Source organism: Vanacampus margaritifer, chromosome 10 (genome assembly GCF_051991255.1).
Source record: "Vanacampus margaritifer isolate UIUO_Vmar chromosome 10, RoL_Vmar_1.0, whole genome shotgun sequence".
Lineage (NCBI taxonomy): Eukaryota > Metazoa > Chordata > Actinopteri > Syngnathiformes > Syngnathidae > Vanacampus > Vanacampus margaritifer.
The window spans coordinates 27,222,131-27,249,132 of NC_135441.1; the positions used below are offsets into that span (position 1 = coordinate 27,222,131).

At 42.2% G+C, this 27,002-nt stretch overlaps 1 protein-coding gene across 1 annotated transcript in view; it reads left to right on the forward strand.

Annotated features, from left to right (window-relative positions):
• The first annotated feature begins 233 nt into the window (after window positions 1–233).
• kdrl (kinase insert domain receptor like) overlaps window positions 234–27,002 on the forward strand; it is a 57,918-nt gene continuing 31,149 nt past the window's right edge. The window contains exons 1-14 of the mRNA XM_077577644.1: window positions 234–690; window positions 6,904–6,994; window positions 9,184–9,383; window positions 10,378–10,505; window positions 12,342–12,492; window positions 12,578–12,714; window positions 12,786–12,957; window positions 13,575–13,695; window positions 13,770–13,939; window positions 16,469–16,625; window positions 21,004–21,115; window positions 24,225–24,333; window positions 26,055–26,339; window positions 26,598–26,744. Of these exons, the coding sequence (XP_077433770.1) occupies window positions 627–690; window positions 6,904–6,994; window positions 9,184–9,383; window positions 10,378–10,505; window positions 12,342–12,492; window positions 12,578–12,714; window positions 12,786–12,957; window positions 13,575–13,695; window positions 13,770–13,939; window positions 16,469–16,625; window positions 21,004–21,115; window positions 24,225–24,333; window positions 26,055–26,339; window positions 26,598–26,744 (2,044 nt within the window). The 5' untranslated portion in view covers window positions 234–626. The remainder of the gene's footprint in view (window positions 691–6,903; window positions 6,995–9,183; window positions 9,384–10,377; window positions 10,506–12,341; window positions 12,493–12,577; window positions 12,715–12,785; window positions 12,958–13,574; window positions 13,696–13,769; window positions 13,940–16,468; window positions 16,626–21,003; window positions 21,116–24,224; window positions 24,334–26,054; window positions 26,340–26,597; window positions 26,745–27,002) is intronic.

A 27,002-nucleotide genomic window follows, 5' to 3' on the forward strand; every position in this document is an offset into this window, starting at 1 on the left:
TTCACACTTTGTCATATTCCCAGCAGATGCTGCTCAAAGAGGATTGGCGTCCATCTCCATCAGCCCTCCTCATCCCACCCCTGCTTGTGTGAGAAGCTCGGAGGCAAATCAGTAGAGGAATGTCCCCCCCTCCAAAGTGACGTCGCGCGCTTCCTCCGTCCCCCCCACCCCCATAAAAAGGTGGCTGACGCGCGGGCTGCTCATTGTGCACACGCAGGCACCGGAGAGGTCGTCCCTGCATGTTCATCTTGCTCCTTTTTTTTTTTGCACGCCACACTCCATTCAAAAAAAAAAAAACACATCTCCAATTAGAGCCCACATCCTCTCTTGAAGTCATCTGTCTGTCTGTCGTCCCGGGAGGGAACACCTGCCCGGAGGATACGGAAGCAGAAGAGCGGGAATGAAGGCGTGAAGGAGGAGAGCTCCCCCGCAGATCGCGTCATGGCAGCGGGCAGAACCGCGGCTTGCTGACGCGCATCCACCTGAGGCTTCTTTCAGGCGCTCGTCATAGTTGCAAGTTCTCCGTGGAGGGAACTTTTGCCACACGTGCGGAATTTGAAACTCATCTACTACCAGGGGACTACTACTTTCCATTTTGGGGGACTTTGTTGAAGCTTTTGAAAAGGATGACGGTGCTGTGTGCCTGCGTCAAGCTGGCAGTCATCTTGAATTGGTCGTCCCTCACAAGTGGTAAGAACAGTCGCTTTTATTTTTTATATATTTTAAATTATTATTAATCTGAAGTCATATGAAGATTGTCTCAACAACTATTCCACCATTCATGCTAAAAATAAATAAATCCAAGTTCTACATAGTACCCGTATAGTTCTTTGGCTTGCAGCAAGTGCGGAACCGCTTTGGGTTAAAAGGGTACTTTAGCACCCAAAAGTTGTATTTATTATTATTTATTTATTTGTAAGTTTTATTTAGCACCCATTCTTAGTGGTTATGGATGTTGGAAAGTATCCAAAAAAGGTTCTTTGGCTTGTATGCATATATGAACATTTATTTTGGGTAGCATTTAGAAGTGCCATTTTTTGCCTGAAGGCCAAATGGGTACTACGGGGAAGCTTTTTTCTTCTTTTTAAGATTGTAAATGATCCATTCAAATCTTTAGTGAGATGGAAAGAAACTCAAACGTTCATCTTAAAGTCTTTGTTTCTTATGTATAAGCAGAGTCGTCTTCATTCCCTTTCGTGTCATCTCGCAGCGGTCCTCGTTCATTTTGCTCCAGCGACGTTGACACGACGTCTTGTTTTTGAGCTTCTTCGGATTTGTGTGGTTCTGCTACATTTCCGAGCAAAGTCCAATGCAAGTGTCGTTGGCTTTTCACTTCTTTGCCAAGCCACTAGAGGTAGCCCTGGCCCATTGTAATGTGTGCTGATTACATTAATGCATTGTGACACTCAGCTATGTGTAATCTTTTCTTGTATTGATTGATCGATTGATTGATTGTGGCCCCGCTTGTTTTTGAAGACATTTGAAATCAGCACATTCCTCACAACATGAACATGTTTGTTCCAGCAATTGTTATCAAGAGGATTCAACTCCAGATAATGTACAGTATGTTTCTTCTCCACGGGCCCCCGCACGCCATGCCATTGTCTCTCTTAGGACATGCCAGCAATGATAAGACAGCGTGTCAAAAGGTGGACGTCCTTCCACCATTCGGGCCAAGTGAGACGCACGCACGGCGTTTAGCAGCTCATCCAAACAAAGGAAGCGGCGTTCCTGCTCACACCTTACGGCACGCTGTTGTCGGCGGTGTTGTTTGGAGGACATTTCCTTCACGTCCACACACAAAGGCGTGGGAAAGACACAAGGAGGAAGCGGACGTTGGGGCTGAAGGCAGGCAGAGCGCGGGGGGAGGTCACGGATGTGTGACATGTACCTGAGCAAAGAATTCATCCTGGATGCGACTCGCAAGCCGTGACTGGCAACGGCCGAGAGGGGGAGGGGGGGGCATTGTTTTTGCACAGGAGGAGCCGCCGACTGTTAGAGCAATTAGTGGAGGAGCGGCAGGCCGCCTCGAACCCATTGAGTGCACTGCACCGGCAGTGATGCTGATGTGTCTTGATATTTTGCTTCCATGAGGCCAAGTTGGCCCGGGGGACTTTTGTGGCCTGCTGCGCTTTCGAATAATGCATTCAAAATGTGGCCCACGTCAAAAGGTTCGAGGAAAAGTTGGAATACTTGACTCATTTTGCAATTTTCTGCAGTAAAAGCTAATATGATGTTTTTAATGAATTTGATGACATCATTATTTTTTATGCACACCTTTAAAAGGCATTTTGCCACTTGGTGTCGACTGAGAATGACATCAGCATTAAACAAACAAAATGGCAAAATTAGTAAAGCACGGAAGAGGATTAGGGTCAGTGAAGAGACAAAAAAAAGTTTGGCAGGATTCTCACTTTAAAGTCAGAACTTTGAGATTAAAGTCAGATTTCTGAGATTAAAGTCAGAATTCTGACTTTAAAGTGAGAATTCTGAGAATAAAGTGATAGTTGGGGACCTTTTCTGCTTCTTCTCCTTTTAATGACACCGTCTACATCGACTTGCTACTAGAGCGAAGGCGGGCTGTTAAAACACCTTAAAAATGATTGCTTAAAAGTCTGTGCTACAGTTTACTATTGTTTGTAACTGAATCGCTCTTTTTTTTATCACTCAAATATTTGCTCTAATAATGTGAGAATCTGACTTCTATGTTGTGTCTGGCTTGTGTTTTGGATTTTCTCCTCGCTCGGACACTTGAGATGCTGGAGTGGAAAATGGGAGTAATGAGAGGTCATCCAAGTCCGATGCAGGCTCGTTGCTCGACGGCAAATATTACTTAAAAAAAACAACAACAACAACAACTCAGACACTCTCCTGGCTTAAATAAAGTGGATTCCACAAGCTGTGAAGTTTAACGATCCAAATTGCTCTGCGCTTCTCTTCTTCTGGGACGATCGACGCGTCCGCTGCGTACTCGGCCTGCAAAATATTCTTTATAAATCCTGCATGAGAATTGAATTTCGAGGAGCTTCTGTGTGCCGGTCAGCCGTGATGAAGTCCGTCGGAAGCCGAATCCTTTCAGTTTTCCTTTAAAAGCTTCATCCAACAGATTTCTGTTTGTTGGCTTTCTCCAACTTATCTTGGACCTTCACGACCCCCAGATGTTTCTCTCTTTTTTTTTTTTTTTTTTGCTTCCAATTCTCCAAAGACTCGTTTCGAGCTAATAAAACGTCTCTCTCTAACTGTTGTCTTAACCTTGCCGCTGGCAAAGTGGGAACATTTCAGAGGAAAAGGAAGAATAAATTCAACACACACGCGGGCTTGCATAGATTGAGCAGTTTGGCAGCTGATCTGAGATGGCGTCCCGAGCTCAGACTTGAGGATTGACCTCTTATTTTCTTACTAGCTTGTCTTGAGACTCTCCACCCGAAGGTAACTTGGCGCAAAAAAAAATGTTTTGGGCCGCAACCTGCTGCACCGCCACGTCGTAAAAGCTCCTCGCTTTGTCAGGCTGCGTGAGTTCTTTTTATAAACTGTCGGATTTTTGTTTTTGTTTTATAGCCGATAGAAAATATCAAACACAGATTGGTGGCACGTCTTCTGAAAGCGTCGTCATCAAACTCGTCGTCTGTTATAGATCCTGTAATGCGAATGCAGAAAGTTGTTTGGAAATACGTTGAAGATAAACCAGCAAACAAAAAGAACTATGTAGTAATCAACTGTGGAGATTTTTGTGTGACCCCCCGGCCGCCCTGTCAAAGGGGTGCTATTAAAATACTTCAAATATTTCTTGAAAGAATTTATGTCAACACTAATTGAAAGAGATTTTTCCATGCTTTTGTAATATTTTGAATGGAATACAATGACATCCACTAAATACGTCTGTGGAGTCGAGTCTGTCTGCCAACACTACCTGTGCCACAAGTTAGACCTGTTTTTTGCGAATCTAAAATCTAGTCTACTTTTTCCCCAAACACAGTAGACTTGACTTGTCCTGGCACAAAAATGAGGACATGCCCGTTATTTTTTTGTTTTTTTTTCAACAACACTCTTTTTTGTGGTGTCAAATTGATAAGATGTCATTATTTTAACTTCAAAGGGACTTTTATTGTATCACAAGTTAGGCTTCCAAAAGATGAAGGTGAGTCACGCTGAGACAGGATACGTGCTGCCATTCGCTAGCAAACGTCAGGGTCACCATTTCTTTTCTAACGCTAATGACGCTTCCATCTTTTGTTAATAATGTCACTGGCTCCCCTTTTCTGCGTCTGCTCTTGGAAATGAGTGGCGTGCCCAAACAAAAGCGTCATCAGGCCGCATTGTTCCATTCACCTTGATGCTGCCGTTGGAGACGACGTGTAAAGGAGTGACGGGAAGTCTCTATTCTTTGCGTTTCCCTGGACGGTGATAGTCATCTCATTGGGAGCAATAACGGCTTTTACTGGAGGCAACTCAGCTCACAATCCCTCTGACACGCCCACTTTGCTTCTTTGGAAAAAGGTCCAACTAAAAGGACTGGATCGGATAAAACCAAATATTGAAAGGAAAATGCAGTTTCATTTTCTGTCCACAGGGGGCAGTAGCAATTCGAAATTCTATTTTCGGCATTTTATTGCCTTTTAAAATGAATTTTAAATGAAGCTAAAATCGTAAACTTCGATTTAATGAATGAGCTTTACAGAAAGCTGTTGTGAATTCTCCCATCTGCAGTACAGAGAGAAAGTGAAGCGGAGGTCATCCGTCTCTCTTTCGTTGCCCTTCTGCGCGTTTGTTGCGTGCCGGTCCTCTTCCCTAAATGGCTCCAAATGAGAACCAGCTTCGGGACTCTTTGATCCAAGCCGATAAGCGGCATTTCTGGCCTTTTCTTCCGTCAGAGGAGCGTGGGGCACGCAGCTGTTGCGGGGGGCGAAGGGTGTCTGCACCCTCGCAGGTTGGGAGTTGTTGAGAAGCAAGCGCGGGCTGTTTTCGTTGTTTGCTCGAGCGCGCTCCCAAGGGCGCCTGCTGATTCATCCATCTGCAGCCAGTTACTTCGGAGGATCGCTTGGCAATTGGCCCGCTTTATGAAATGAGCGAGTGCAATTCAAGGTCAAGTTTCTTTTTTGGTTTGGTTACGTATGCAAGCGGAGGTCTCATTCTTGACATGTGTTGCGTTCTACTTGGAGCCAAAGCCAGATGTGGTTGGGAAATTTGCTCCCAGGACCCAATTATTGTTTCTACAAAGTTGTCATTTCCTGCCATTCTCGAACATGCAGATGCGAGACGACACGTTTGTGTTTGTCACAAGAAGCAGTCAACAGCAGATTTTTATGAACTAGTGAAAAGTACATTCTGTCATTGTTTGCGAAGGGCACAAAGCATGATTTGTATCTTCCATCCCGCTGATGAAAGTGCGCGTTGTCTTTTCCTCTGCGTGGCCTCGGACAATAAAACAATGATGTTGGAGTATTTCGAGGGGAAAGCACTGCTGACTACCAGCTTTGGCACAGTCAGCTGTTTTTCAGCTCGACAGCTGTTGCGAATAAAAGTCCAACTCGAGGCAAATGTGCGTCTGCTGTTGCAGCTGCAGGTGTTTGCGTGCATGCGCGTCGATGCGCTTACTCGTGGCTCGGAGCGCGTCCGCCCTATTGTGTAACCGTGTTCATTCTTCAGTCAAGGCTACGGCTAACGGCTCTCGCATGTTGATAGTTGACTCAACAAAGTTGTTTTGTCAAGTGGAAGTCTCCGTGAAAACAAGGCAAAATGATGCGGAGCTCTGTGGGCTTGAGACGCAACGATTTTTAAAATGTAGCGGACCTCGCGCGTAACGAAGAAAAAAGTGTCTTCTTCTGTACTGTTCTGATAGTGTGTGGTGTACAGGAGGCAATTTTCACCGTCTGCAAAGATGTTTTGAAACCGTTTATGAAACCTGACGAAAACCTCAAATTAGCTACATTGGCATTTGTTGCTCAGTGAGATACAGGGAACTTTAATTTATGGATTTATTTAAATTTCCACTTTATAAAAATGATGCTGCACTGGGAACACCCTACACTTTTCATTTAAAAAAAAAAAAGAAAAGAAATTTTGTTGACATTTTGGAAAACTTAATTTACAGTACAAAACTTTAGGGAACTATTTACTTCCTTAGTTTTTAATTTAGCTTAACACATGCTGATAACCTCTGGAAATCTGCCAATTCATTATGTTTAAAATTAAAAAAATATATATTTTTTATTTTGACGCTAATATTTGTTCTTTTATTGCAAACGAATATCGGCTTGAAATATTGGTTATCGGCCTCCTTGACTACTAATAATCGGTATCGGTATCAGCCTTGAAAAAAAACATATCGGTCGATCACTAATAATAGACATGCAAACAGGAAGACTTAGCAGGATGTCGACAGGGTGGACATTTTTGGCTAATGTTAGCATTTGATATAAGCACATGGTGGACCATTGGTGCTCGTTCACCTGCTAGGGAGCTAGCTTGCTAGCTAGAAACCCTGCCACAGTTTGGCTTTAGCCCAATGTGCTAGCTAGTTAGCTCCATTGGTGCTCGTTTACCTGCTAGCTAGCTAGCTAGCATCAGGGGCTAAAGCCAAACTGTGGCAGGGTTTCTACTTTCTGGACCTGGATTTGCCACTCCAAAATTATATAAAATGATCGTTGACTTTTAAAAGACATAATTGTACTGGCTTGTGCACAAATGTTTAGCTTCTTAGTCTTACAGTAATATCTCAAAGTTGAAACATTCTGCGACAGTTTCGTGATGACACCAAAGGCTCTTTACTGTACAGCGAGGTGGATGGATTATCTTGGCAAAAGGAAAAGTGCTCACTAGGGCAGATTTAGAGACATTTTTGAAGACTAGACCTCAAAACGGAAATAATAAATAGATGACGGTGTCTACGTGTGTGTCGTCCAGGCTATTTGGCGGGAGATCGCTCGCCGAAAATCTGGCCTTCTGAGAATCCCATCATTCTTCACCGGGGGGACCCTCTTCATCTCATGTGCAGGTGAGTGCCAAGACTTCCCAAAGCTCTTGAAAATGTGGCAAAATATAATATCAGTCTTGTGTCAGTGACCAGACAATTGAAGTTGAAATTGCCTTTTTTTTTTTAAGACTGCTTTTATGACAAAAAGGCCCTGGGGAAATGACTAAGGGCAAATAGCTTCAATGACACTGGAACATTTGATGGCGGTCCAACATTTATCAGTCCTCGGGGCTGCTGGGACCGCTCGTATCTTTTTAGCCTTCCTCATTTTGCAGGCCTGCAAGGAATGTTCAAGAGCATGTACAGTATCGACGTAATGCAACGCTTCCCTATAAGGCCGTTTGCTTGCACAGCCGTCCTAATATTTTCTGGTCTTCTGTCACTGGATGAGAGCGGCGAGAGGTTGTCTGACCCAAAATTCTGCCGCGGTATGCGAGACATGCTTGATGTTCCTCTGGGATGCCTTTCATGAGAAGGTTAAAAGTGGGCGCTTGCGAGGAAGGAATGTGTGAGCTCGGGCGCGTCGTTTGAAAGAAACATGTTCCCATGTGAAAGTTCACCTTATCAGATGGCTGGAAATCAAGCCAAAGCTGTCGCCGGGTCCAAAATTCCCAGAGGGGAGATGCCGACGCTGCCATCCTGAAGTAAAAGGCGTGAAAGTTGATTGCCAGCTGTGGCACTGTTCCTTAAAATAGACGCCGTCTGCGACGCATTAAAGGAATCCAACATGGAATGACAATTCTTTGTTTCCATGAGTTGCTCTTGCATTCATTTAAGAGGTAACCGTTTCATTAATTCACTTCGGTCAGGTACTTGTACTTTACTTGAGGATTTGCTTTTTCTGCTTACGTTTCTCGTATCTGTGTTTTCTATTTTTGATGAAAATCGGCTTGTTACTTTATTCAAAAATCGATGGATGATCTTGCGTTTGGGGTGCAGCAGCCAGTGGACTGTTTGCATCAAGTGTTAAGGCTGGGTTTAAAAAAAAAAAAATCGAATAATCGATTCGATATCAAATTTTCCTTTCCGAGCATATCCATTCATAAAACCATGAATCGATTATTTGAATATCTCCCCCCCCCCCCCACAAATTAACAAAATATTTTTGTAGCTTTTGTTTTCTTGAAATGTACTGTTTACTGGAATTTTAAAATATTTTCTTACATTTATGAAAGACCAGACTTATTGCACTTTATGAAAATTCTGAATCTTTTTAATTTATATTTATATTGAATTATTGAAAACATTGCTGATGTCAATATTTGTGTGACACTTAAGTGATTAAAGTGTGCTATTTTTATTAATAAATAAATCATTTAACCAGTTACTGTCTCTGTAAAATTTTATTTGGAATTTAATGTTTGCGGAGTTTTTTTAATTAAAATTTTTATCTTGTTATTTATTTAAGAAGAATTGATGTTCCATAATGAATGTTCCGTCCTCACCAGATGTGTGACTGCTCTATCCAGCTCGACAGAACGTTAACAGATGTGAGATGTTGCTTTTATATCTTGATTGTAAAACTGAAAGAAATGAAAATAACACATTAGTACAGCACTGAAAATGTAACATAAATTAGCATACACCAATCACGACATGTAAAGAAATAATTATCACACCAATAAGTGCACTTTTATGTTGTTTAGAACATGCGTTCGGAATTAGAGTAGACACAACCAAGGTAGGCTAACATAGTTAGCTTAGTTAGCAAACTGAAGTCCGCTAGCATAAGAGGCTAACGATTGCTACCGTCTTCAATGACTGGTTTCTAGACATTTTTACTAACATTTTAACTCCCCAAAACATTCGACTTAACTTATTGGTTCTCTATAGCTTACAGAAAATGATGCACTTGAACACAAATGGTTACTTACAGCCTTCCGTGGGCTCCACCGAGTAAGCATTCGTCAGGAGTCTCATTGAAAACTGACGAAAACACAAGTAAGTCTAACGTAATACACCTTTCACCACTAGAGGGCGAATCGAACTTGACTCTTGGAAATTTGAATCGATACCCAGCCCTATCAAGCTCGCCTTTACCCAGTCCTTTCGGGGAAATTCTGCTCAGCGGGCTTTGGTTTTGGGAAGAACTATGCGATGATCCAACAAAACTGTGATGACCTACAAAGGAGTGACATATTTATATATATATATATATATTTTATATTTTATATATTTAAAGATATGAAATTGCTTGTGTCCCCTCCCAGGGGCCACGGCCAGCTGCACTGGACGCTTCCAAAGTCGCTGGACTCCCGGCGGGAGGGCAAGAAAGTGCAGCAGTGCGATTCCCGACATGCGTCGCACTGCAGCAAACTGACAATCACGCACTTGAACGCAAGCCACACGGGGGAGTACAGTTGCGGTTACTCCAAGGAGCACCTTGCGTCCACATACGTCTACATCGCAGGTGAGATCTCAGACATCGGCCCTTGTGGATTGACAGCCCGTCAATGTTTCAACACTGGCATTATTTCCACAAGTCAAATAAACGGAGGTCATGTTCCACCATGAGAAATTCAAGTCCAAACTGTGGCACGGCGGATAAGAATCGTTTCCCAAATTGTTTTCTTTGTCGGGAGGCTTGCCCGTTTGTTTTTGTCAAAGTCATGTAAGAGCCGCGATGAAAGAGGAGCGTGAGGTTCTCACAGGGCGATCGGGATCTGCTGACGCCAGTCGAGAGCCCGATCGGGCTTCTCGACGGACAAAATGTAAAGTGGCCAGTGTGCGTTTCACAACCTGATGGCAAAAGAAAACGGCTGTCAGAAGCAAACGGGAAATCCTGAGAGTTATCGTTTTACCCAAGCTTATTTCAGAGCAAGTTCATTTTGGTCCGCTTCAATCGCTGAAGGATGAAGACTTTAAATCAAGATGACTTCTGAACATGTTCCAATTCATTAAACGTTGCAGTGAGCCAATTCCGCTGAAAATTTAGCTTCAGATTCGTGTGTAAGTCTCGGTGTCTTTTGCTAAAGTCTTTGACTGTCACACGATTCACGATTGTGATTTCCTGCTCGAGCTCGTAGCTAATGTTTCGCTTCAAAACGACACATGGAACAAGTTAGCGTTCAAGCATTGTTGCAAAGGAAATAGTACAATTTGATCAGGTATCGGACCGGTTTTCCTTGGATTTGCATGAAAAGCCTGCTGGACAAATAAGCAAGCAACATAACTTTGGGATGTTGGACCAGGCAGACTAAACAAATGAATCTTTTGAATGTGTTTCCTGATGACAGTCGCGCAGCCTCCTGAAACGTTGTTTAGTCTGACGGCCTTTTCGCTCTTCCAGCTGTTTGTGACATCATACAATGAGACCCTGTTTAAAAATATTGCAAAAACAAAGCGTTTTTTTTTTTCTCCTTTCTTTCAAATCTATCATTTCCCGTCCTTTTTGCCTCCCGCAGATCCCGAGCAGCCATTTGTGGAGCCGCATGACGACACACCTTACGTCTTGTTCATCAACAGGCGTGAGAGCAGCCTGGTGATTCCTTGCCGTACTTCGTCTCCCAGCACTGTTGTGACCTTAAATCAGGTAAGGCCTGATCCTTTGGAGGACGACAGTTCACCAAATGAGATTTATTGGCCACTCCCAGTTTACTGTAAAACTGAAACGTAAAAGAAAAAAATAATTGCAAGTAATGTAAAAAAAATTTTTTTTTAAACAAACCATATAATTCCATCTAATTCAAGTCTGTGAGTTTAATGCTAACACATCGTGTGATCTGGGCTGGACTGGCTAATAGGAACATCGGCCCTAACGAGCTGTGAGGGAAAAGATATCCAGTCAAGTACAAAAACAAAACCACCGAGGCATAAATGGAGGAACTCCTCACCGAAATTTGCGACTGAAGAATCTTGTTGGATGAAACGTCATCAACAAACAACAACAATCCACTTGCCTTGACTCAACTTTTGTGGATGAATTAAAATATGAATGATTTTATTGCTTCATTAATCGACATATTCAGCGACAAAAAAAAGAGACTTGAACGACATCGTTGGCGATAACAAATCCAAACAACATAAAACAATTTTCACAATTTTCGACTCTCTGCTCGGTGGGGACAACAATAGTTCCTGAAACTTGAGGATGAACCACAACGTTGTGAACTTATTGAGAGTCCAAGATTGGACTCTCGCAGCATTTTCGCCGTCACTTGGTGGTTCCCACAAAACCAAATCTTGAAGAAACACATCAGGGGAAACTAAGGGAGTCAGTGTGTCTGCTTCCTGTTTGAACAGGAAGTGGCTCCAAGAGTGTTTTTGCTCAGAATAGAATCTCCGGCTAAATGTGGTTCTGGCAGGAAATGCAGGACAAAACCTGTACGCGCCGTTTCCAGCCGCAGGAAACAACAAGGTAACCCACACCCCGAGGGCTTTTCATTTTCATACGATTTTCTTCGGATGCCACAGGAAGCGAAATCCCGCCCATGAACTTCTCAACTTGTCGGCGCTCGGTCCAACTCGATCCGTTCGGCCGTAAACTTGCCAATCACGGCGCTATTTGTGGCGCTGATTTTACGACTGCGTGACTTTGTGCCCACTTGCGGACAAACAAGCTGTCAGAGATGGAACAGAGAACGCCGGCGCGACCTTCCTGCCATTGGTCAATCCATTCGTGCGCCTCCTTCCTTCCCCTTCCCTCAACTCTTCTCGCAGTCGCACTTCTGGCATCAGAACAAGCAACAACAGCAAGCGTGTACCGTACGTCCAAGTCCGCCGTGTGCTGTGACACATTTCATAAATGATTGCAGAAGTCTCGATACGCAAAAATGTAATACCGTACAGTGAACCAATAAGCAACAATAGATCAAAATTTGCAATATAAAAACGGTCTTTAAATAAGTTTTCCCTTGCTTTAAACACTTTTAAACGTCGTTAAACACACCCATTTATGCAAGGACTTCAAAATGTTGCGTTCGCGTATAAACGGCCAAAAACTCCAAACTCCGTTCAGATCTGCAAATGTGTTTCAATCACATCCATGTAGCAATACAGGGAAGTAAACAAAGATGTCTGACTATGTCCATCCAAGATGCTCTGGATGCTTTAAAAAGCTAACAGGAGTCCAAACGTGACATATAAAGTGAAGACTTCTGTTTAGATCGTCTTCATATAAACGTAGCCTGAAATCACAGACGGGCTAATGGAAATTAGCATTGTTAGAATCATTTTAAAAAAACAACTGCTACTTCAACACTACATACGGAGCAGAAACACATGAAAACAGAACAAAGAAAAGAATCACCAAATGTATGTTTAAACTCCAAACCATGTTTCATGTCATCACATTTGGTTTTGTCAAACAAACGTCTGCTAGCTCAATGCTAACATCTCATGAAAATTGTCATGCCAACTTGATTTACAGCTCTCTTCATCAGAGACGATTGTCAACGAGTGGGACCCAAAGGTGGGCTTCACAATCCCCTACAGCCCGGAAACCGTGTACGACATGCTCATCTGCAGCGCCGTCGTCAACGGTCGCGAGTTCAGCTCCACGTACATGCCCAAGAGATATTGTGAGCGTCTTGGCTTTTTTTTCACGCCAACTGGCGAGTCACCTTGTAGCACGTTTCACACGTTTCTCCTCTCCACTTTTGCCAGCACTTTTTCTTGAGAATGTGACCGTCACCCCGGAGCGGGTCCGGGTGTTGGTCGGCGACACGCTCTTCCTCAACTGCACCGGCGTGACCACCTTTGACGAAAGAATCAGCTTCACGTGGGATTTTCCCAGGAAGAAAGTAAGCGAGACGCGGTTGCGCTGCAGCCCAGATGCTATCGAGGCGCTCACGGGATGTTTTTCTACCTTCAGTACAACCGCCATTTCACAAACAAGACCAAAGACAGCACCGCTCTTGCTTTCACCATGAGCAAGGCATTAGTCTTGTCCAACATCACAATGGAGGACAAAGGCTTGTATCGTTGCAAAGCTGAGATTTCCCCCATCAAGCATAAAAACGCAACAGCGAAAGTCATCGTTTACGGTAAGCATGTGCCGATCCGGTGCAAGATTTGACATTTGAATTGTTCAGTGAATCCATCTTGATCTCTGGCGATGCGTTCAAGGCCAGTGGAAATCCTTGATAGAGACCACGTACATCGTCGCAGATAGTTTGACGCCTCTCACACTCTTCAAATGCAATATCCATTTCGTCAAATACACTTTTAAAAGTATTCTTTAGTGCCTCTTCTCATTCTCACTGTCAAGAATCGCATGTCATCACTTTCACCAAATGAAAGGAAGACTCGCATACTCTTCAAGCTTTATATTCGTCACTCCCAGTTGAAGTTTACTGTAAAGCTGGCACACAAAACAGAAAAGAATTAAAAAATATATATTCAAGCAACAAAACGATGTCCGCTAAGTTAATGCTAACATACAATGGGAAAAAAACACATAGTTGAGCTAACGCAAATTAGCATAAGGTATTATTTCTAAACATTCAAACTACTGCTAAAACCCGGCCCACCCCACAAAAATAATAATAAAAAAATGCGATCCGTGTTACATTAGTGGTTCCGATGATGAATCGCCAAATAGCGGTGGTTCACTGTATTTATTACGTCGACAAGTTTTAATGCCATTAATGTTTTGTTTCAGAGCACCCCTTCCTCAACATCTCATATCGGCACCAGGGAAAAGTGGTTGTCAAGGAGGGCAGAAAGAGGCTTGTGTTCGAACCCAAGGTCAACGCTGTGCCGCCTCCAGATACGCTGGCATGGCAAGTGCTGGTCACAAACACGTCAAAGTCGACCTCTTGCTCGCTCGCTCGCTCACATTTTGTTTGACTCCCAGGTATAAAGACGGCGTCCCCATTTTGAAGAATTCCACCTGCTACAAGATTTCCGGTCACAACTTAATCATCTCTGACGTGCAGCAGAAACACGAGGGGGTCTTCACCATGAGCCTCGGCAACCAAGCCCATCGGCTGTACCGGAACCTTAGCTACACGTTGGAAGTCGAAGGTGAGCTTGTCCGCTGTACTTGTGAATAAAAAACATTTTTATAAAGTATATTTATATATATATATATACACTTTATAAAAATGTTTTATATATTTTTTATTTATTTATTTTTTTTTCATTCAGTGTTGTCCGGTAAAAGTTAAACATCTTCGTGTTAGCTAATTAGCAAAGTTAGCCTAGCCATCGTGTTAGCCTAAATCAGCTCATGATAGCTAAAAGAACATTCACGTTTCGACGACGGGATTCCTAGAAATGAATTTAAGCTATTTGCTTCTTCATGCTGGACAGGGATCTTTTGAATGCCAATATTTCTGTCACTTTAGGTCAGGGGTGCACAAACTACGGTGCGAGGGGGCATTTGCGGCCTACTCCACTGTTTTTCTTAGCAGCATTTACTACTAAAAACACTTTCTGATCAGCGTCAAAGTCCAATTTGTGGCTAGATCACATGAATGATCCTTAATTTGATTACAGATTGTTCTTGTGTTGGTTCTGAATGTGGAGATGGAGTTCAGCTGCTACTTGGTGGTGTGGTGGTCGCGCTTCTATTTTTTTAGTAGGATGCAGGGCGGTGGGCCACCCTCAAACGGCTTTCTTTTGTCAGGCCTCTAGCATTACGTCACCTAACAATTTCTTCAGATTTTATTTGATCCTAATGAGTAACAAAAGTATATTGCAAATGCATCGGCATAAAAGTATACATTTTATTGAGAGACTGTCTTAGGGTGAAAGTGCAAGTTTCCAAGAATATAAATAACAAACTAAAGAGCATTTCTGTGACAATTCTACTTGAGTAATCAAGTATTTGGACGTGGCCTCATTAGAAAAATGAGTGAATGGCAGGTAGCAGCTTGAGTATGAGAGGAATTTGTGCGCTTGTTGATTCCAGAGGGAGATTGACGTGGATGTCGCGGCAGCTGTTGTTGATTAGCGGGCCTCTTTGGAAAGGGCTTTGGCGCAGTGTGTAAACGGGGCCTGGCTCGGTTCTGCACGCTGCAGCGCTCCAGACCCCCATCAGTTCGCAGCCTTTGTTTGCATCCTCACCATGTGTACAAGACGTACACAACTGGGCCGCTTTTATAATCACAAATGTAGTCAACATGGCCTGTGGGGGGGGGGGGGGAGCAAGACCGGAACCTTTTTGGGAATTACAGAATTACACATTTAGCGTAGGGGACACGTTTACACACCCGCCGCGATAGGTGGAAATCCACCCAAAAATAGTTTTCGTAGTTTTGCACAGTTCTCTAAATAACACACAACAGTTACACACACGCATTAACATATGTATATCATTAGCCTAAATCCTTTTTGGAAAGTCTTCAGGAAACAAAAAACCTGCAGCAGAGTACAGTTGCCTCGATTCAGCCCTTGCTTTTTTTCTTCTTTTTTTCAGCCCTTGCAATACCTTGACCAGGATGACTAACAAACTACACAGACATAAAAAAAATATCTATATATTATTATTTATTTATTTTTTAAGCAGGCATAGGCCGACTTACAATATCATCAAAAAAATAATAATTTTAAAAAACTCTGGCAATTATGCTATTACTGTTGCCAATTTGACCTATCAAAAGTCCACCATCTTAATGCCATAATAAAACTAACATGAATAAATTTGGATAGACATTGCCGTAATTAATATTTAATAGGAATGTTACTTGATTTTGAGTATTTACAGATAACTCAGTAATTCATTAGAAAGAAGGAAAAAAGTAATTCCATGACCGTATAACAATTGCATTTAGTGTGAGTTGAGTGTGAAAATGTAAAAATCCCAATCTTTTTTTTGACACGACATGATCGGATCAGGAAAAACCGAATCGCAAAACTTCAAACTCACGCAGCAGCAACACATACACTTCTGTAGCAATCGTCTTTATTGGTGTCACCAGTTTGACTTGAGAAACGCGGAATGATTTCACAGCATTCTACAGACGTTAAAATGCCAAAAATGTGAAGGAAAAATTTATAGTGTCCCACGTCGCATCACTAAAACTTATTGGAGTGACATAAAATGAAGCTTACAAATAAACACGGCCGGGAGAGATTCTGGTTTAAATTACAAAAAGTATGTCAACGTCGTTAATCAGATGTTGAGTGCCGACAAAAGTATATTTTAAAAAAAAGAATCTCTTGTACAACTAGAACTACTAATTTAAGACCTACTGTATACTTAAGTGAAAGTATAAAGTACAAACCCTAAAAAGTACTTATTTGTAATAGTGGGAATAAGCATTCTCACATTTGTTATTGTGATTTTTATTCTCCTCACGTTTTTGCCGAGAAACGATTCCCGCATAACACTTCCGATTTACAACGTTCAAAATTTCAACTTGCTCCAAAAATTCACGCCTTCCGGGGTATAATATTGTCTGATTTCACATTACTTACAGTACTCGCACAATATAACATTAAATATCAACTTTTCCCATTCGTGTTCAATGGGAATTGACATTGAAAAATATCTCTCGCAACGTTCAAATTGATAGAAAAAAAGTGCTGCTGTTTCTTTTCTTGTCACAGTGAAACCAAGTATTTCCGAGTCGGACTTGGCCCCAGTGGACATCCAACCTTACATGTTTGGCAAGCGCCACCAGCTGACCTGCACCGCCTACGGCAGACCCGCGGCGAACATCACCTGGCTCTGGCAACCTTGTCACAGCAGCCCAGTCCTCAAACAGTGAGTGCTTGTCATCATTTAAGACACTTTTTTTTGTCCCCTTCTGGCAGCGATCCTGCAAAAACCGCTTGGGAAACGCTTTCAAATTCTAATCCAATTCATATTCATATTATGCGAAGACACATTCTAGAAATCTCCGCCAGTGTTTACATTTTCAAATGAATGTTATACAATATTCCTGGTGAGCTTTTTTTGGAACAGGCTCGCGTGGTCCTTGGGGGCAGGGCTGGACTGGCCATCAGGCATATAGGGCATATGCCCGGTGGGCCGGTCTCTTTTGGGGACGAAGTCGTGCTTTTTTAATGATTATATTCCTCCATTTTACCCCTAGAGACTAGCCCACAATTTAGAGGGACCAGTCCGTTAATCCAGTTCGACTATAGATAGCAAACTGAAACATCAACAAACATCAGTGGCAGAACTACATGTTAGGCAGGAGCCGGTGAGCCTAAGTCAAAATGCCAGCGCCGTTTTTTTTTGTGCCAGTCCAGCCGTGCTTGGCGGCAACCTGGTGCCCGTGGGCCACGGTTGTCCATTTCTATTTGTGACTGGCGACCAGTCCAGGGATATGCAGCATAAGAGAACGACTGGTTGGATGGGCTTGGACCCCCCATTCTACACTAGCAACCTGGACAAAGGCCTGGATGATGGATGGATTTATGTCTCCACACATTTGAGTTCAACCCTAAGTTGTATAAATGAAGGCATGCATAGTTTTTCCAGTTTTTCCAGTTGATGTGAAGTCTCGCAGTTGCATTCAAGCCACCCCAGAGTCCCAGTAAAAAAAACAACAACACATCTCCAGTGCCTACACGGGCTCAGAACACAGCACATTAATCAGCGAAAAGCAACCCTGGAGAGGCGCCCTCCCATTTGAGGTCAGCGCCTTTGGAATCCAAAGAGGAAACAGTGGGGAGATATATTACCGCCGATCCCCCAGTAATTCTTCATGTCCGATGAGTGACTGCTGCTGAATACCAGCCTGCTAGTGAACCCGCAAACAAGATGAACATTCCCCGAGATCCCGGCCGGCCGCGGCGTGACAGCGGGGAGACGTGCGAGTCGAAAGATCAGCAAAACAATGGGCCATTAGCCTCGGGTTATCGGGAACCGGCACCATTAACAAAAACAACAGCGCCGGAGTGAGGTTGGAGGGCCTCAATTAATGCCGTAAACAAACGCGCAGTTCATTATGCGTCAATGGGAGGGTCAAGGTTAAAATAGTTTTGAAATGGAGTTGGATTTAATGAGTGTTTTATTGTCTTATTCATTTCTCTAAGTGACCCCCCCACCCCCTCTTAGTTTTAGTATTAGCTTTAGTTTTTTCAGAGTACGATGTAATTGTCGTGCGAGAACCTCTGGGTGGTATTGAGACCCGTTGTGGGTTTTTTGATGGTTCTGGCCAGGTTATTTCAGAATAAAATTCCACCCGACGACAAAAGATACCAAAGTTATTTACAGCGGTGCCTTGACTTTAAATTTTCATTTGTTCCACGACCAAATTTACAACTCAATTTAATCACAAATTAAATCAATTTTCCCTTTAATTCACTTCGCCCTCCCCGTTTAAAAAAAAAAAAACTTTTAACAAAGAAAAATAGCACCATATAAAATTAAAAGAAAAACAGTTTCATAAAATAATGTAATGAAGTCGAAATTCATACGCATACTGTAATAATTGTGTGCCTTTAAGAGGCGTGGCCATAAACTTGAGTTTGAGTGAAGAGAGCAAAAAAAATGAGAGTGACGATCTCCCATTTTGAGGGAAACCAGCAAATACAAAATGAAAACACTCACAAAGAGAATGGAAAAGACGCTCACACCGAAATAGCCGCGTGGAAAACAGCCAAACCGATCGGCTGGGATTAATCAATGCTGACATTTATTGGAGAATCTGCTAGTCTGTAGTCACTCAGCTATTCAGGTGACCTGTACACAAATCGCAACTTGGCATTTTCAAGCCTGATTATTTTCTCAATTTGATCCAGAGCTCTCTGCCGACCACGGCTCGCAAATGGCTCACCAGCCGGACATGTGTGTCCACGTCTGGCGTAAAAGGTCCAAGGGGTGTTCTTTATGGGTTGCCAGGTTGAGAAGTTATCAGCGCCGCCGTGTTGCCGGCCAAGGCCTACGCATCGGCCTTATCTCCTTGGAGCAGATCGCGCTGGCGTTTCCTGTCGGAGGTGACGCACAGCCGGGCCCTTCCTGTCGCTCGGGCCCGTTTCCTCCTCGGCCTCTCGTCTCATCAGCTTGATTGTTTGCCACGCCGGGCGGCAAAGGCATTGGGGGCTCAGAAGGGGGGCGCGGGGGTGGGTGGGGTGGGGGGTGGGGTGTCAGGGGCGAATCCAAACTTGCCCTCCATTCAGCCAAGGACAGTTGAAAAGCTGTTTGATTCCAATATCCCGCTTAATGGCCACATGCTCGTACCGGTACAATCTTTGCCCTCACTAGTAGCATTAGTCATGAAAATGTTTCTACTAGTAAGACTCAGTTGTTCTACTAGTGTGTCCTAGTCATTCTGCTTGTGCACTGAATTGTCTTACTAGTTGACCTTCTGTTATGTTGTGGGTCAAAATGAGCCGCTTTAAAGTTAAAGAACAAATGTTAGCCTTTCGCGATCAATCTTTATATTTGAATATATCATTTTACAATATAATATTTTTTTTTTTTGCTTTAAAACTTCACATTAAAAGACTAAGAAATAGTTAAAAAGTTTGACATAGCTGCAATGAAAACTGTTAATAATAAGCTATTATAAATATTTATTGGGTTGGTTTTACAATATTAAACATTCCGGGTCAAATTGACCCATTTTAAGAGTGAAAAAGTATAAATAGTTTGAAACATCTCAGACAGACAATTAAAATGGATTCACATTTTCAAATGATTACATTACCGGTAAATGTTTATCGGAATGCTTCTGGAACATTAAACGTAGCCCGGGTCAAATTGACCCATTTTGAAGTTTTAGAACAAAACATTTTGTAGGTTTGGGAAAAGAAAATTAAAATGGATGATTTTGGCAGTTGCATTGAAAACTGCTAATCAGGAGCTGTGATTCGTTATCTGGGCGCTTTTGAAACAAACGTAGCCCGGGTCAAACTGACCCATTTCAAAGTTAAAGAACTACAAATTAAAAATATTTGCAACGAAAGAGGTTAGCAATGTTTCTCGGGATGTGTTTTTATCATTACAAATGCCTGGGTCAAATTGACCCGGGAACATCATTACTGCAGGGATGTGATTTGACCAAAGTGAAATTATCTGAAAATTTAGCGATCGGTCTGGGGGCCGCTGGCACCCAGCTAGGTCCAGGGCAGTGCCCTGGTGGGGGGACAAGGCGGGCAAAGCCCCCCCGGAGCTCATGGGTTTTCCGTGTTTTTAAGTACTTTCAATGCACTCACATGACAAAGAAATAGACAAAACAACAGCATAAATTTTCAATGTATATTGAACTATCCCATATAAAATGGCAGTTTTAGTCAACTCAAAATCAGTCACATTCAAAAACATTGGACTGCCTTTGCTTTTAAAAACTATCACTGAGAATATCATCATATCTAACTCATGTGATTACTAAGTTAACACATAAATAATGTTGAAGAGTTGAAATTTCATGAACAAATAATTGTATCATGACCAAATGAAAAGTAACTCATATTAGAGCATACCACAAATGTCTTTGTTATAGTAGAAGATGTTATCTGTCGGAGTCATGTGCATACACAATGAACTACTACTAAAAAAATTAAAAAAAAAAATCGGATTTTTTTTTTTGGGGGGGGGGGGGGGGTTAAAAAAAAGCGGAATTCCGCGAATTAGCGGAAAAATCACATCCCTGTTACTGTTCTTGAGAAACCAACCTAACAGGAGGGTTAAGTTGGATACCAAAAATAATGGAATAATTGCTCAACCTGTTTTACAGGAAGCCATTTTGAGCATTGACTCCATTTTCTTGATAACGACGGCTACGAGCGGGTCACATACTGTAAACCTACTCGCCGGGACGAGTAGTTTATGAGTAATGTTCAATTTTGTACTAGGAGTGGGTGCTTGTCGTCCGCTGAATTGTCTTCCGAGTGAGCTTTTTTGTCCCGACTTCAGCTGTCTATCAAGGAAAGGATGTCGAACGTGATGGGCCCGTCCTCTCCGCGTGTAGCCGACGTGCGGTGACAGCTGTGAGGCCGTTAGGATGAAATACAACCGCAGAACCCGCACTACTCGTATTCATTCCATCTGGGCAAGCGTTTCATACAAATGCGTGTTATATCATTCAAGGTTTAACGCGTGTACATTTGTTTTTCTTCATCCTTGCAATGTGACACGATCGGGGTTTTTTTTTTTTTTTTTTACGGCCACCGTTGCCTCTCTGCCGCAGATGCGTCGTCTACTCGGAGCCGACGGTGGTCGGCGTCACGCAAAAGGGAAACGTCAGCAACTGGATCCAGAGTCTAAGCACCAAGCGGGAATTGCTTCAAGGAAAAAACAAGGTAAACCTTTGGCGCGTTGTCTTCTTTTGAAATATTGGCGACAGCAGTTTAAAAAATAATAATTTATGAGCACTGCAACTGGCCAATATCAAGACAATATCCAATGGCAAGGTCAGATTGGAGCGGAAATCTTCCACGAGGAGCACATTGAAGTCGTATTCCTCATCTGAAATGAATAAATCCGTTCCAATTCACTTCCAATGAATGTGACGCGCAACTCTTGCATGAGCAACTCTGACCAAAACACATGAAAAAGCGCCGTCCATTTGCAGGGAATCAATTCGTCATTTGTGCATGCACTTGGAATTCTTGATTCCTGGAGGAAGTGACCGGGAAAATGGGAGACAGGGTTTGTTTTGTTTTGATTGGAAAATGGGGCCCTGAATCTGAAAAATATGAAATTGTTTTTAAACCAACTACAGAATTAACATAGTGGCACAAATGCATTTGTTTTCTTTGGGACTTTCCAAACAGGAAATTTGCAAAAAATAAATAAATAAATAAATAAACAACATACATGTCAACCCTAATTTGGTCCCACCTGTATTACAAACCCATAAAATCCTTATTTTCCCATAAAAATCCTTATGTCAGTTTTATCAATACTAAAGCTGTTTCATGCAATAACATTAATCTTACCTTACTTTCTTTCTTATATGAAGACATTGACAGTATCTTGTTCCAAATGACATTTTATTGCACAAAGAAAAAACTGATTTCTAAATATCACAGGGACGGTTGACTTTTTTGTTGCTTCACATTTCTCTCGTGCAACTTTGATTTCAAATGTTCTTTGACATCGTAAATGCCAGATGCCGCAACCTTAATGTCCCGTCAACAAAGCGAACACGATGCATACTCTTCTCCAAGTTTTAACGGACCAATTACCTTAAATAAATCCGTCCATTCCGAACGAAAACGTCCGGTGTATCTTGTTTTTTTGGCCGGCCTGTCCCCCATTTTCTCAACCACTGCGAACGACTCGCAATTTTCGCGCTAACACAAATTTCTTAAGTGCGCATGTCAGGAAACTGTTAGAAGTCTCGCGCGATAGACGAGATTTTGTGACCGGTTGTTGTTTAAATCGAGCTTATGCACACGTGTAGCACGTAGCCGACAGTAAATACTAAATAAATTTAAAAAGGGTAAGCAATATATACTAATATTATTATTTTCATGAAAACAGTTAAATCCGTATTCATTTCCAAATGCGCCCGCATGCTTTTGCAACACTTAAAAATCCGTAAGAAATACGGACAAACCTTATGGGTTGACATGTATGAAACAATAAGCAAGCTTATAAAGGATGACTCCGAAGAAAATATCAGCACTCATTAAAATAAGACAAAGTTGTTTTACCTGCCGACAACGATCCTAACGACAAAGTTTATTCTCGACGGATGTCCTCAAAGAAGTCCACCAAATTGTTGCCATTTGCTTGGTCTTGAATTTTTTCTGGTCGTCTTTCAACTCTAAATCCAATAACGCACATATTGAACTGCTCCAAATGTACTTTGGCCCGTCTCAGGCTGCTTTATGTTTCACGTGATGGTTTTATTGGACTAAAATGTCTTCATTTGAACAACAAGACTGAACGTAACAGGATAGAATTGGCAAATCCTGTACATCAAATATATCATAGCTGCACATGCTAATAAGTTGAGGCTACATCAAATATTTATATTTTTCTATATGAACTTAAAGGCAATGAAAAATGAACATTTATTGCAGGAATGTGATGAAGGTGGAAATAAGATGAATTTTAATCAGATGAAGTCAAACAAATGACTGCATTCCTCCAGGCTGTCATTTAAAGACTCCAACTAATTTCCTCATGCGAACCCGAACGAAAGAGAAGAAAATGGCCCAACGTGCGTCTTTTCACCTCAAACATAATTAAGGGCAGATTTGACTGCATCGCGTGGGTCTTTCCATAGAATAAACATTTAGGGACTTGCTTGACTCAAATGGGGCACAAATTCATCCAACCAGAAATAATCTTTGTTTTCTTTTTTAGGGGGTCTAACATTTCGGCCTGTATGACTGAGTTTGCTTTAGTGTGGAAGAAAATTTGAATCGATGTGTTTTTTTTTTTTTTTTTAACAAGGCTAATAATTGTAAATGTTGCCATTTTCACAGGGCATCCGTTCTAATACACGGCCGTCATAAATAGTGGAAGGAGCCCCACTTGTTTGTTTACAAGTACCTGCGGCCGCGAGCGCTTGCTTTATGAGGGAGGCGAGCAAGGGTCAATGATAACAAGCGGGAGTTTAAAAGGCGAGGGATTTGCTGGCGAATTCCTTTCTGTCACTCCACATAAATCGTGTGGGCCCGCAAAGTAGACGCCGGTCGCGACGGGGGGGGCCTCCGAGCCGAGCCGAGCCGCTCCCCCAGAAGGCCGGCGAGGGCGAGAACTAAAAAGTCTGCTGGGGTCAACACTCGGACTAAAGTACAGTCAACGGCACTTGACATCATATTGGATGTAACTTAATTCCTTGTCAATGTTTGGGGGTTATTTTGTTGAATTTCACTTTCAACCTTTGAGCAGGGCACTCAGCAGAAACGGTTTGAAGTCCCACTAGTCTAAAGATAGTATTTGGGTTAATGTTGCGCAATATGATTTAAGCAGCAAAATCCAGCTGTTTTTATCCATTTCAGGAGGCGGCCATTTTGCCACTTGCTGCCGACTGGTGACATCAATGTCAATGAATGTCTCGGATAACGACCAATCGCAGCTCACCTGGTTTTATTCAAGCTGAGCTGTTATTGGTTGTTGCCTGAGAACTGAGCAACATCGATGTCATCTTCAGTCGGCAGCAAGTGGCAAAATGGCCGCCCCCCTGAGATGGATTAAAAACAGCTGGATTTTGCTTCATAACTCATATTCCACAAATGGAATATGAACTCAGTTGTTCCCAAAAAACGTATAAATACGTTCTATTTTAAATGTATTAAGTGTCCCAAAGACGCATTTAAACTACTACAAACTTCTCTTAAGTCATGACCGAAGTCGTCAGTGACGCTACGGGCTGACTCGTCTCCGTCCTGTTACTAGTGAATCACTACCATGAGGCTTTATTTTCTTCTTTTTCTGTTGTTCCCCACTCAGACCCTGAGCACCCTGGTGATTGGACAAGCCCGAGTGTCGGGAAATTTCTCCTGCTTGGCCCAGAATGAAGACGGCAAAAGCATCATGACCATCCCTTTCTTCGTTAGCGGTAAGTGCTCGCCTCCACACGTCTTAAATTCACAAATACGCCTCTGCAAAATAATATGGGATGAATACCAGATGATTTTCCTGTACAATATTCTTGAGTAATTATAATAAAGTGGAACGTGCATGCCGAGTGTGCAATAAAGACACCAGAGGGGGCATTAATTGAAAACACGTTCCCGTGCAGCTGAGCGGCTTTGGGGTGCAAGCGAGGCAAATCCATCCCGAGCCATATTGAGCGCCATAATAGCACGCGATAAAAAAAAAAAAAAACACGCAAAAAAACAGCTATGAATAACTGCATTCTTTCCAGTGCAAGCAAGTCATTCTTTTTTATTCGTCCTTTTTATCTGCGAGGACTTCGCTATGAGAATTTGCATTTTATGTGCATCTGAGCATTTCCAAATGTTCTCACATCGAATAATCCATTGCAGAACTGGCGTAGCAACGTAAAGTCAAATTTGGCAAGGAAAAAAAAGACTCACCATTGAAATTTTGAAACCTCACGAATTATTAGACCCCAGCACGGGACAGTTCCCAAGAAGAATTCCACTCGGGTCCAGAAGACGAAGGACGTTGGAATGCGGCTAAAAAAAGAAAGAACGAGGACAGGATTGTAACAACAGCTGTCTTGTGTTACGGAACACAGAATGCTTCACAGCGATGTGAATAAACAAGCACAGTCGGGTCCCCCCGGGGCCGATGCTGAGCTTCCCCGCAATTGGTCGACTGCTGCGGCACCATCGACGACGCCGTCGTGCGCAAACGTGCTTCCAATTATCGGTGATGAAACAGGAAATAACTCACATTTGACATTCCTGTCCCTGCTCTGTGCCTTCATAGCTGGCCGGGACGGCAATTTGGTACCTGGGACTGCATTCGCCTCTTGTGATCGCCACAATCGCTTCAGAATTATTCATTAAAAATACATAAATAACTAAATAAATGAATACAAGTGAAAATATAAACGGATATAAAAATATGTAATTCAAAAATTAAAAACAAAAAATAAATATGAATGGAAATAAAAAATAAATAAAATAAATATATATATATATAAAAGTAAAAAAAAAAAAAAATTATTAAAATGTCGAAATAAATACAAAAATAAATATATAAATAGAATACTTAGGACCGCCCCCCTCATTTGAATAACATTTCAACCTGACAGAGCGTCTGCAGCATGAAATAAATAAATGTGAGAGCAGAGCGTTTTTATTGATTGATTTATATTTAATTCTATTTATACATAGATTGAAATTGAATTGAATTTTTGTATTTATTTTGACATATTTTTATATTTATTTTTACTTTTAAGTATTTACTTTACATTTATTTAATGTTTTTATTACCATTTGTATTAATATTTTTATGTTTAATTTTTGAATGATATTTTTTATATCCATTCTTTTAATTTAGTTATTTATTTAATTTTAATTTTGGCAGTTTTGGTCTCCCATACAATACAATGCTTAAATGCACCATTAGTGGGGGTAAAGTGTATAGTTTGTTCTAAGAGCCAGCATTAGTGATTGTGAACTCCCTGGGCAGATTAGATTAATACGGCAACACATAAATGCTGATTGGACAATTTTATTATTTTTTTTAAAAGTCCAGCATCCAGCCAAGATAAGTAAATGCAGTTTAATGCTTCCGATAGTGTTAGCGAAAAGATGAACTAGGTGACTCTGATGTGACATCATCTGTCCGTCCTTGTCCCGCCAGATCACCCCGAGGCCATTTCCATCCATCCTCAGTCGGCCATTGAGAGAGACACCGTGACTTTGAGCTGCCGGGCCCCCCGTTATCTTTACATGGACCTGCAGTGGCTGGATTCCCGGAACGGAACCGTCACCTCCAACGTGTCGCGCCTCCAGCTCGACCGCTACTCAATCGCCATCTCGCTCCATTTGCCCAACGTCAGCAAAAAGAGCGCGGCCGGTTACAAATGCCGGGCCTTTAAGATGCAAAATAAGGTCGAAGTCAAGTCGGCTACTTTGGATGTGATCGGTAAGCAATTCGCCGTCGGGCATTCATTCGCTATCCGACTTGTTTGTACTTTTTTTTTTTGTCCTTACCAGTTATAATTCGAGTGCAATAGTAAAACAATTTATTAGTGACTCCCCCCCCCCCCCCCACACACACACACACATTTCTGCTCACTAGAAAATGAGTCTGATAATAAGAAAAAAAAGATGTCACTCGTCATACTAGTAGCAGTACAGTAGTGCAGTATTGTCATTCCAAGTGTGCGATTGTGTCATTCAGCGAGAACGCAGCCTTGGCTGAGTCAAAATCTGACCGATCGGGAGGTGAACAGCAGCAACACTTTGACGCTGACGTGCGCGGCCCGGGGAGTTCCTCAACCCGACATCACCTGGTACAAAAATGGCATTCTACTGGAGGAAGGCCCGGGTAAATGATGTCATGCTGTAGCAATGATATATGTTGAATTGACATTTTTTAACACATGTATGTAATGTACAGTATATGAGAGGCTATTTGAATATGTGGTTACACCCCACAATGTGTTACTATAATAGTCCGTGTTTATTTACTCAACTGGGTAAATATTTCGGCCTTTCTTCCTAATTTGTATTTTATATTTAAAACAGCACTGATTCAATTGTGAAAATGTGGGCTGTCATTCAAACAGCCTAGTAGGAAGCTAGG